Raw genomic sequence first — 12,160 nt, 5'->3', positions numbered from 1 at the left:
AAAAAAGGCTGGACGTGGTGGCTCATGCCTGTAATCCCAGCACTTTGGGAGGCTGAGGAGGGTGGATCACGAGGTCAGCAGTTCAAGACCAACCTGACTAACATGGAGAAACCCCGTCTCTACTGAAAATACAAAAATTAGCTGGGCATGGTGGTGCATGCCTGTAATCCCAGCTACTGAGGAGGCTGAGGCAGGAGAATCGCTTGAACCTGGGAGGCAGAGGTTGCAGTGAGCCGAGATCAGGCTATTGCACTCCAGCCTGGGCGACAGAGTAAGACTCTGTCTCAAAAAATATATATACGCATATATATACACAATATATAAATATGTATTGTATATTGTGTATATATATACACAACCATATACATGTTTTGATTATAAAATCAAGTTTATTTGTCAAATATAATCAGTGACATAACCCGAAAATTATCCTTCACATAATTTAAATTTTGGGAATGGTATTCCTGGGCTAAAACTAAAATGAATATAACTTCTTCTCTCTCCTATTTCACAGAATGAAATTCTTCTCGAAAAAAAGACCAAGAGAAGTAAGATTCTGAAGCTGAAGTTCCCAAGGACAGAAGAAGAAAAACGAATGCGGACCCAAAGTAAAAGGAGGCTAGAAACTAAGAAAGAGCAGCGGCAGAAAAACTTTGTGGACCTGGCTTGTGAGTGCAGTGCAGTCATCTGCTGCCGCGTCACCCCCAAGCAGAAGGCCATGGTGGTGGACCTGGTGAAGAAGTACAAGAAAGCCATCACGCTGGCCATTGGAGACGGGGCCAATGACGTGAACATGATCAAAAGTGAGTCATGCACCGATGGCCAGTGAGGACCAATGAGCTAGAGAGGAGAAATGGCTGGAATGTTTGGGGGTGTTTTTTTTTTTTTTAGATTTTACAGCTTAAATTTTCATAGAGCATATGTTTCATAAAGTCACTTAACCATGACAACACCTGTGACCCTATCCCCAGAAAGCCCACAGCCCATCAGGAGGAAAAGGTATTGCTGACAGGGCTCCTGAAGGATGCTAAGAGGAAGATCAGGTCTATGAGGGGTGGGAATTCATCCTTATATTTTTCTTCTTTTACATAGATGTGGTATATTTTGTTCCCTCTTACTGGTTCTCTCCCCATATTTCTTTTGGGCTTATTAAAACCCTGATATTGGCCGGGCACGGTGGCTCACGCCTGTAATCCCAGCACTTTGGGAGGCCAAGGCGGGCTGATCATGAGGTCAGGCATCCAAGACCAGCCTGGCCAACATGATGAAACCCCGTCTTTATTAAAAATACAAAAATTAGCCAGGTGTGGTGGTGCACATCTGTAATCCCAGCGACTTGGGAGGCTGAGGCAGAAGAATCACTTGAGCCCGGGAGGTAGAGGTTGCAGTGAGCCAAGATCATGCCACTGCACTCCAGCCTGGGCGACAGAGTGAGACTGTCTCAAAAAAACAAAAAAAACCTTGATAGTTAATAAGTTTTGTAAGATAAATTGTTGAACTCTGGTGCTTGCTTTGATAATATTCTCCCTCACCTAAACATCTCTTTCTGGGGCTTTCTTCTTACCTGTGGTAAATGTGTGGGAGCTTCATCATTGGGTCACCTGCTGTGAGTTTAGAGTCACATGTTTAGCATTGAAGAAAAGCTTCCACGTGGTCTCACCATCCTCCTGACCTCCCTAGAAGGCTGCCTTTTGCTGGTTGCTAGAACTTAGGTTCACACAATTAAAAGATTGAGTCCAGCCGTGCAGAAATACAGCTGTGCTGGCATTAAAGCCTGCAGAACCACACCTGCCGCCCTCATCTCTGTCTGAGTCCTGTTCCTTTTTCCACCCTGTTACTATAAGGAGTATCTTGTAATGAAAATACTCAAACCAATGACCTGGATATTCATCCTCATCGTATTGTCAAAATCCTGTGTCACCTTGGCCTTACGCTCAGGTTTCAGTTTTCTTATTGGAAAAGGAAATAATCCCTAATGCCACCTCCAGCTCTGTCATATTATTATTGCTGGGCTGAAGTATTACCTGACTATACATAGGTAACTGCATGTTCCTGTAGTGCTGGGTGGCTTAAATGCATTATATATAACTAGACTTTTCAGTCTATTTTGTGACTCATGAGTCTGTCTCTTTCTTTTCTTAGTCTCTTCCTCCTCCTTGATGTATACTAAGAATATTCCAACTTTATCTTCCTCAGCAGGAGTCAGCTGTATGACGTATGTCATCTTGCCTTCTTTATCAGTGCGTATGTCTGTCGTCACTGGCGGTTTAATTCATCCCCACAATTTTTTTGCATGTGCTTGTCGTACCATACGAATGGTATTGCTTGCATGGAATTAGATCTATCTCTTTCCTCTGTAGCCAGCCAGCTCTAGTTTATTTCCGTTATGTATCTTTAACTTAATTAGCTGTGCCAAAATGACAAGTCAAACATGATTTTTATTCAGTTATTAAGTATCCGTCTAGATAATGGGAGGGGAGGGGTTTGCTTTGGAGATTTATCAACTGATTATGGGCTTAGACTTGAAACATTTTGTTCCTCTGAGCTCACTCATACATAATGAGAGGGATTGCACAAAGTCAACATATATAACCTTATAGCGGATTTTCTTACATTGTCTTAAAATTTTTATTAAGCACCAGGTGCATTCATTCATTCATTCATTCAGAAACAAAGTCTCCCTCTGTGACCCAGGCTGGAGTGCAGTGGCACGATCTTGGCTCATCTCCACCTCCTGGGCTCAAGCAATCCTCCCACCTCAGCCTCCCTAGTGGCTGGGACTACAGGCATAAGCCACCATGCCCAGTTAATTTTTGTATTTTTTGTAGAGATGAGAATTTGCCTTGTTGTTCAGGCTGGTATCGAACTCCTGGGCTCAATGAATCTGCCCGCCTCAGCCTCCCAAAGTGCTGGGATTACAGATTGAGCCACCACACCTTGTTCCAGGTACCTTTATATATAAGTTATACATCATTCCTTTGGGATAAAAATGTAGGAAACTTTGGGGGTCTCTTTAGAAGTTATACAAGTAGTATTAGTGTCTTTCTTTACTTTGTAAAAGCTGTCATTTCTTTCAAATGCATCAAGGACAATATACAGAAAGATTAGCTAAGTGTGGTGCCACACACATGTAGTCCCAGCTACTTGTGAGGCTGAGATGGGAAGATCACTTGAGCCTGGGAGGCTGAGACTACAGTGAGCCATGTTTGTGCCACTCCAGCCTGGGTGACAAAGCAAGATCCTTTCTCCAACAACAACAAAAAAGAACACACACACACACACACACACACACACACACACAAAGAAATTGCTGGTCATAAAGTAGTGAAATTCAAGTGTCAAAAATAATCTGAGCGTTTGCTAACAGGTTTCATGTTTAGCAGTGTAGACTGGAAGAAGTGAAGGAATCATGATCCACCACGTTTTTGCCCCTAGCAAGGATCCAAGGACTCTCATAGGCAGCTTTCTCCCTCTATCCTACCTGAAGATACCTCATTCCAGCTGGGTGGATGTCGTCTCTTTTGGTCTTAGAGCCTGAGAATGTACATGAAGCATGAGAAGGATAAAGGCAAGGTGGAGCATGGTGGCTCACACCCGTAATCCCTGCACTTTGGGAGGATGAGGCAGGCAGATCACCTGAGATCAGGAGTTCAAGACCAGCCTGGCTAACATGACGAAACCCCATCTCCACTAAAAATACAAAAATTAGTCAGGCATGGTGGCAGGTGCCTGTAATCCCAGCTACTTGGGAGCCTGAGGCAGGAGAATCACTTGAACTCAGGAGGCGGAGGTTGTAGTGAGCCGAGATTGTGCAGCGCACCACCGCACTGCATCCTGGGCAACAGAGCAAGATTCCATCTCAAAAAAAAAAAAAAAAAAAAGGCAAGAGGGATGATTGCTGTAGTGAGGAAATAGTCCTTTTGTTAAGGAATGATGGAGTGCCTACCAGTGAGCCATCTAACGCCTCATTTGAGAGGAAACTCTAAGTGCATATACTTACATTTTACAAAAAAGGCCAATGTCACCTTATAGTGCTATCTGTTGAGGTGCTTTTGGTTGCCCTGGGAACTATGACAGTGTTCATTTCACATCTGTCCTTGCTCTGCTCAGTGGGAAGGCTGAGGACTGGATACCAGGGCCTAGGGTAGGGGTTCCTCTCCCTCAGCTGCAACAGCCAAGAGAATCTCAGTGTTTTCCTCCGTGGCTTGTTCAGGAAAGAAAAGAAGGCCACAGTTTGGCAGGAAGGAGCAGTCCCGCAGCCATTCTGGTCATAGGAAATATTTGTGTGTTTTAAAAGAGATCATAACTATTAGACTAGATGCCATTTGTTCTGTTTTTTAGAACTGCAAAGTGTTACTGAAAATGCAGATTTGGACACGTCACTACAGTTACGTTTTGAATTTGCCAGACCTTGTGTTCGGTAACTAGGGCAGGATTTTTGAAGCTTCTTTTTAGTTCGGAAATGCCACAGAGTCGCAGCCACTTGCCAGGGTCTGAGTAATGATAGGTTGTGTTCTCCAATACATCTTTTCTAAATGATCTGGTCTATCTTCACAGTCATTACTTATAAGACCCAGACAAAACTAATAATTCTCTAATCTGATAGTGTTATTTATTGACCATTGGAAGGATAAATCAATGTGACTTTAATTGTATATATTCTGGAAACTTTTTCCCCTGTAAAGAAAAAAAAATGTCTTAAAGTCTTGGAGGGCCATGAATAAGACTTTGAAAGTTTAATAGTTTCTTGGTTAAAACTCTTTTGATTGGCTGGGTGCAGTGGCTCATACCTATAATCCCAGCACTTTGGGAGACCGAGGCGGGTGGATCACAAGGCCAAGAGATCGAGACCATCCTGGTCAACATGGTGAAACCCCGTCTCTACTAAAAATACAAAAATTAGCTGGGCATGGTGGTGCACGCCTGTAGTCCCAGCTACTCAGGAGGCTGAGGCAGGAGAATTGCTTGAACCCAGGAGGCAGAGGTTGCAGTGAGCCGAGATTGCACCATTGCGTTCCAGCCTGGGTAATAAGAGCAAAACTCTGTCTCAAAAAAAAAAAATTTTTTTTGATTGCAAGTATTGGAGAACAACCAAAGCTAACTTAAGAAAAAGTACATTTGGAGGGGGGTGGGAGATGAGAGTCAATAGGGGCAGGGTCAATAGGGGCAGCAAACCACCATGGCACATGTATTCCTATGTAACAGACCTGCACATTCTGCACAGGTAGCCTGGAACTTAAAGTAAAAGAAAAAAGAAATTTATTTAAAAAGATACAAAGATATCTTGTTGTCCAAGAAGCCAGCCTCAGGAAGATGCTGGAACAAGGACATAGATTTGCACCAGGAACCCAGTATCTGTCTCTCTCCTCCTGTTCTCCTTCTTCCCCTCCTCTCTCTTCCCTCTCTTTTCCCTCGATTCCCTCCCTTCTCTCTCCCCATTCTCTCCCTTCTCCCCCACCCCTATTTATTTCTCTGGCCCTTAGAAATCATCAGGAAGAAATATATTTATTTTGGCCAGGCACAGTGGCTCATGCATGTAATCCCAGCACTTTGGGAGGCTAAGGCGGGGGGATCACCTGAGGTCAGGAGTTCAAGACCTGGACAACATGATGAAACCCTGTCTTTACAAAAAATACAAAAATTATCTGGGTGTGGTGGTGCACACCTGTAATCCCAGCTACTCAGGAGGCTGAGGCACAAGTATTGCTTGAACTAAGAAGGTTGCAGTGAGCCAAGATTGTGCCATTGCACTCCAGCCTGGTGACAGCAAAATTTCATCTCACAAAAGGAAAAAAGAAAAAGAAATATACCTATTTCTGACCTCAGTAATTTAGACCTTAAAATTCTAGATACAAAATGCCTGAATTCTAATTCCAGAATATCAAGAGAGAGACTGGCTCAGCTTGGATTTTCTGTCAGCCAGGATTTACCAAAGGAAACAGACCCCAGTTGGTACTTTTAAGCAAGATCTGATTAATACAGGGGACTAGGCACTTTCAAAAGCTCTGAATGGACTACAGAAGCAGGTTCTAAGCTAAGACACTTACCAGGAGAGCTTCTACATTTGAGGTTCCTTTAAAGAGCTTCTCATTAAGAGGCCTTTATAGTTGCCTGTCAACATCCAGGTAGCTGGAAAGTAGATATGAGCTCTGCTGCAGAAATGCCAAAAGAGGAAGGGATGCTGGGCTCTGATTCACTTCTGCTTCCAAGTCATAAATGGATCTAAACAGTGGAACCTAATTCATAAAGAGCCTAGCTACAAGGGAGTCTGGGAAATGCAGGGTTTTTATTTCCTTTCCTACCTCTCTAATTGGAACAAGAGTGGAATGAAATTGGGGAAGCTGGTTTGTAGTATCTACCATAAATTACGTATCTGCTCATGACTGAGAAAACTGTTGCCAAAAAGGCAAGGGCAGAGTTTACACATAGGTGCCTGGAGCTCACGCTGTGGATGGAAGGGATGGTTATGAGCTGGGCAAATAATCCAAATGGAATTCACCACCCACATGAGATCCTTTCCCAAATATTTATGGAAGCCCTACTGTGTGCTCTGCTTAGCAACTTGTAACTCTGACTTTGAGTTGAGTTCAAGAGCTGAGGGTGAGGGATGGTGAGCAAGAGCTTCTGTATTTATCATTCCGTCAATGTCTGTCTTTGTTTTTTGTTTTGCTATGGAACTATTTTTATTATCTGATGTTTTGCCTCACAATTGGCTTATGATCCACAGTGCTTTCTCCCTCTGTCCAATAGCTGCCCACATTGGCGTTGGAATAAGCGGACAAGAAGGAATGCAAGCTGTCATGTCGAGTGATTATTCCTTTGCCCAGTTCCGATATCTGCAGAGGCTACTACTGGTGCATGGCCGGTGGTCTTACATAAGGATGTGCAAGTTCCTACGATACTTCTTTTACAAAAACTTTGCCTTTACTTTGGTTCATTTCTGGTACTCCTTCTTCAATGGCTACTCTGCACAGGTAATGTAATGTTGTTGCTGTCGTTATTATTTACTGAGTAGAGCTCTTAAAGAAAAATCTAGTTCCAATAAACCAATTTGTTTCTTTCTCTGTATTTGTAGTTTTGGGGCTGTGTCTCCTTACAGTTGGGGTATAATTAAGTATGATCATCACTTCTCTAAATGTTTCTGGTGCTGTAAAAACACTTTGCCTTAGGAGGGGATTTGCTTGTATGTTTTTGTCTTTATCTTTGGTTACTTTTTCATGTTACCTTGCCATTAAGAGTAGTGATAACAGGGCCAGGTGCAGTGGCTCACACCTATAATCCCAGCACTTTGGGAGGCCGAGGAGGGTGGATCACTTGAGGTCAACAGTTGGAGACTAACCTGGCCAACATGGTGAAACCCCATCTCAACAAAAATTAGCTGGATGTGGTGGCGTGCATCTGTAATCCCAGCTACTCGGGAGGCTGAGGCAGAAAAATCATTTGAACCCAGGAGGCAGAGGTTACAGCAAGCTGATCGTGCCACTGCACTCCAGCCTGGGTGACAGAGCAAGGCTCCATCTCAGAAAAAAAGAAAATAAAAGAAAAAAATAGTGATAACAGGCTGGGCGCATAGACTTTTGCCTGTAATTCTAACACTTTGGGAGGCTGAGGTGGGGAAATTGTTTAAGGCCAGGAGTTTGAGACCAGCCTAGGCAACATAGCAAGACCCCATGTCTATTAAAACAAACAAAAAAAAAATTAAAAAAAAAGAAGCAGATGAGTGTGTGCTATCCCTGCTGGCATGTGTCTTTGTTGGTGACGTGGAGCCTCTGTCATCCCCTCACAGACTGCATACGAGGACTGGTTCATCACCCTCTACAACGTGCTATACTCCAGCCTGCCTGTGCTCCTCATGGGGCTGCTCGACCAGGTAGGAGCCTTGCACTGGCAGGGACACTTCTAGACAGAAGAGCATTCGTTAGAGAAGTCACAGACAAATGTTTCAGTGCATTTTTCTGGTGTTTACTTCTTTCTGATTAAACCCTATCATAATTCTGTTGTCAGGCATCAAGGGTCATGACTGTGCCTCTCATTTTGTAATAAGGAAAGAAGATTTCTCTGTAGTCCCAGCTGCTCAGGAGGCTGATGCAGGAGTATGACTTGAGCCCAGGTGTTCAAGTCTAGCCTGGGCAATAAAACAAGACCCTATCTCTAAGACAAAAAAAAAAGAGGATTTCTGTGACTGGGTTGAATTCATTGACACACATATTTGTTATGTTCCTTTCAGACAGTATGACCTTACTATGAAGACAGGGCGTGCTGGTTCGTGCCTGTAATCCCAGTACTTTGGGAGGCTGAGGCAGGCAGATTGCTTGAGGTCAGCAGTTCGAGACCAGCCCGGGCAACATAGGGAGACCCCCCCATCTCTACAAAAAATACAAAAATTAGTAGGCATGGTAATGCACACCTGTGAAGTCCAGCTACTTAGGAGGATGAGATGGGAGGGTTACTTGAGCCTGGGAAGTTGAAGCTGCAGTGAGTCATGTTTGTGCCACTGTCCTCCAGGCTGAGCAACAAAGTGAGACCCTATCTCCAAAAAAAGAAGAAAAAGAAAAAATGACACCTGAGAGTCCAATATGTCTCTACAATAATAACTTACTCATTTTAAAGTAAATTTAAAGCCCTTCCAAAGTTTATGTAGCTAATCTATATTTGTATCTAATAGCAATTCTTAAAGAGAAAGAAGTGCTATAAAGATGAAAAAATAATTTTCAATTAACTCATCAACTTGCATGAGAACATTTTTTTCCCAAAGGATTTGCAGCGATGTGTATTCACTCAGGAGGTGAAAACAGCCTCCCAACTTACTTTTTGACATTACTAATTTGTTTTCTTTCTATGAGTAGCAAAGTAATAAACTTATACCTAGCTCTTCTCTGAATTAAATATTAAGTAATGATGGTCTAATGCAATATCAAATAATGGTGGTCTAATGCAATATCAAATAATGGTGGTCTAATGCAATATTTGTGGTGTGCAGAGGTTGAGCTCTCACACCACAAATATTGCAGGATTGATTGATTATCTTGTTCAGTTTTGGCCTTCTTAAAATTTAACAGCAGGCTGCAACTTTTTGTGAGATATTAATTATAACATATCTCAGCTGGGTGCAGTGGCTCATGCCTGTAATCCCAGCACTTTGGGAGGCCAAGGCGGGAGAATCATCATCTGAGGTTGGGAGTTCACGACCAGCCTGACCAACATGGAGAAACCCCATCTCTAATAAAAATACAAAATTAGCCAGGTGTGGTGGTGCATGCCTGTAATCCTAGCTACTCAGGAGGCTTAGACAGAATCACTTGAACCCAGGAGGTGAAGGTTACCATGAGCCAAGATCGCACCATTGCACTCCAGCCTGGGCAACAAGAGCAAAACTCTGTCTCTCTCTCTATATATATATATACCATATCTCTGACTGCTTTGACCTGATGAATAAAACACCATCATTTTGTTTTCTCCTTAAGGATGTGAGTGACAAACTGAGCCTCCGATTCCCTGGGTTATATGTAGTGGGACAAAGAGACTTACTATTCAACTATAAGAGATTCTTCGTAAGCCTGTTGCATGGGGTCCTAACATCGATGATCCTCTTCTTCATACCTCTTGGAGCTTATCTGCAAACCGTAGGGCAGGATGGAGAGGCACCTTCCGACTACCAGTCTTTTGCCGTCACCATGGCCTCTGCTCTTGTAATAACAGTCAATTTCCAGGTAAGTGGCTTTCATGGGCCATATTCAGTGTCAATTGGTACCTATCTATATTTCTGTATATAGACTGGCGTGCACATCCACCTGACTCCCACTTCACCTCTACCACTTACAAACTATGAATGCTATTTTCATCTCTTATACCAAGCATATTTTCTATTTCTTGCCTGAGTCAATGAAGGTTTGGTTTCTGATTGTCCAGTACTCAAGCCAAATCATGCCTAAATTGCTGAATTCATTTTCAGGATTGTTAGATCCTTTATTTCTTGCTAATTCCCCAAAATGAGTGCTCTGTTTTTCTCTGGTTTCCCAACAGATTGGCTTGGATACTTCTTACTGGACTTTTGTGAATGCTTTTTCAATTTTTGGAAGCATTGCACTTTATTTTGGCATCATGTTTGACTTTCATAGTGCTGGAATACATGTTCTCTTTCCATCTGCATTTCAATTTACAGGTTGGTATTTTCTAAATTCCAAAAATAAATGTTCGGACAAATGTCATTAGTTTAGATTTTGACATAACTTCTGGTAAGTAATAAAATATACAAGGGGGAATGACCAGGCGCAGTGGCTCACACCTGTAATCTCAGCACTTCAGGAGGCTGAGGCAGGCGGATTGCTTGAGCCCAGCAGTTCAAGACCAGCCTGGGCAACATGGCAAAACCCCATCTCTAAAAAAATAAATCAGCCAGGCATGGTGGCACACAGTTGTAGTTCTAGCTACTTGAGAGACTGAAGTGGTAGGATCATTTGACCCAGGACGTTGAGGCCACAGTGAGTAGTGGTTGCACTGCTGTACTCCAGTCTGGGTGACAGAGAAAGACCCTGTCTCAAAAAAAGCAAAGCAAAACAAAAATATATAAAGTATAAATTATTGCTAGTGAAAATTAATGTCCTGTCTGGAAATTAAATGGTGATGATGGGTTGAAAGGACGTAACACGATGAGAAGAAAACAAAATAGCTTTACGAGAGTACTGTGTGTGTGTTGAGTTACATAACTTAAGACTTAAAAGGCTAGATAAAAGGCTATTCTTTCTTTCCCATAAAACCTAATAATGGGGCCAGATGTGGTGGCTCACGCCTATAATCCCAGCACTTTGGGAGGCCAAGACAGGAGGACTGCTTGAGCCCAGGAGTTCAAGACAAGACTGGGCAACATTGGGAAACCTTGTCTCTACAAAAAAAAAAAAAAAAATTATAAAATTGAAAACAAATTAGCTGGGCATGGTGGTACACACTGGTGATCCCAGCTACTCAGGAGGCTGAGGTGGGAAGGATTGCTTTAGCCTGGGAGATCGAGGCTGCAGTGAACCATGATTATGCCACCCCAGCCTGGGTGGCAGAGCAAGACCCTTTCTTAAAAGATCCAAAAACCAACTATTGGTAGGTTTTTGGAAAAGTGAGTATGCATGTGTTGCTGGTAACACTGCAATATATTTTAATTTTTCCAAACGTTATTTGAAAATGCATAAGGGATTATGAAACTCTTTATATATTTTGGCCAGGTATTTCTACTTGAGGAAAATACCCCAAGATAATAAAACACACCAAGTTTTGGTAAGCTAATTTCCACAGATGGCACCACCATAACATTTCTAAATTGTTAAAAAGCGGAAAAAATAGAAATAGTCCAAAACCTAAGAATATTATTAAATTAGCTAATCATACCATGAAACACCAATATAATAAAATTCTAGAATTCAAAAGTAACCTACATTATTAGAAATAGAAATATGTGTGCAGGCCAGGCACAGTGGCTCACACCTATAGTCCCTGCAGTTTGGGAGGCCAAGGCAGGAAAATCACTTGAGCCTAGGAGTTCAAGACCAGCCTGGGCAACATAGTGTGAGACCCTATCTCTTAAAAAAATAATAATAAAGTAATTAAAAAAACAAATAAATATGTGTGCAGGGCAATAACTGATAGAAAACAAAATAGTTATGTGACCAATGATTACAACTGCAGAAAACATATGACAAATTGACAAATGCTAGAATGAATTTGAACTGATATAAATATCATAAATATTATAAATAGAAAATATAAATAATTATGAACTGGAATTCATGAGATTATTTTTAATAGAGAGCTTAAAGTCACAATGAAAAACCATCCCCATAAACTAGTTTCCCTGTAAAAGATTCGGATTTTAATGACCAGTTGTTGGGTTGTAAAAGTCAGTTGCTGTGGTAACCCTTTCCTTCTTGGGATTGAGCTCATTTTTTTGTGATTGTGTTTTTCTTTACTAACTCTGTGTTTTAAAATATTAGTAACCCAGTTACTTAGAATATTCCCATAGGCGGCTGGGAGGGGTGGCTCACGCCTGTAATCCCAGCACTCTGGGAGGCCGAGGCGGGTGGATCACGAGGTCAAGCGATCGAGACCATCCTGGGCAACATGGTGAAACCCTGTCTACTAAAAAGTACAAAAATTAGCTGGGCATGGTGGTGTG

At 42.2% G+C, this 12,160-nt stretch overlaps 1 protein-coding gene across 2 annotated transcripts in view; it reads left to right on the top strand.

Moving 5' to 3' along the window:
• The window catches only part of ATP8B1 (ATPase phospholipid transporting 8B1), a 152,352-nt gene that overhangs the window by 136,784 nt on the left and 3,408 nt on the right, over positions 1 to 12,160 (top strand). For both annotated transcript variants that reach the window (XM_017528793.2, XM_017528794.2), the window contains exons 22-26: positions 515 to 803; positions 6,751 to 6,974; positions 7,787 to 7,870; positions 9,465 to 9,710; positions 10,024 to 10,162. In XM_017528793.2, coding sequence (XP_017384282.1) covers positions 515 to 803; positions 6,751 to 6,974; positions 7,787 to 7,870; positions 9,465 to 9,710; positions 10,024 to 10,162 — 982 coding nt within the window. The remainder of the gene's footprint in view (positions 1 to 514; positions 804 to 6,750; positions 6,975 to 7,786; positions 7,871 to 9,464; positions 9,711 to 10,023; positions 10,163 to 12,160) is intronic.

Source organism: Cebus imitator, unplaced genomic scaffold, assembly GCF_001604975.1.
Source record: "Cebus imitator isolate Cc_AM_T3 unplaced genomic scaffold, Cebus_imitator-1.0 Scaffold55, whole genome shotgun sequence".
NCBI classification, from domain to species: domain Eukaryota; kingdom Metazoa; phylum Chordata; class Mammalia; order Primates; family Cebidae; genus Cebus; species Cebus imitator.
Note: the sequence above shows the minus strand (reverse complement) of the source record. Positions and strands in the feature narration are given on the sequence as shown.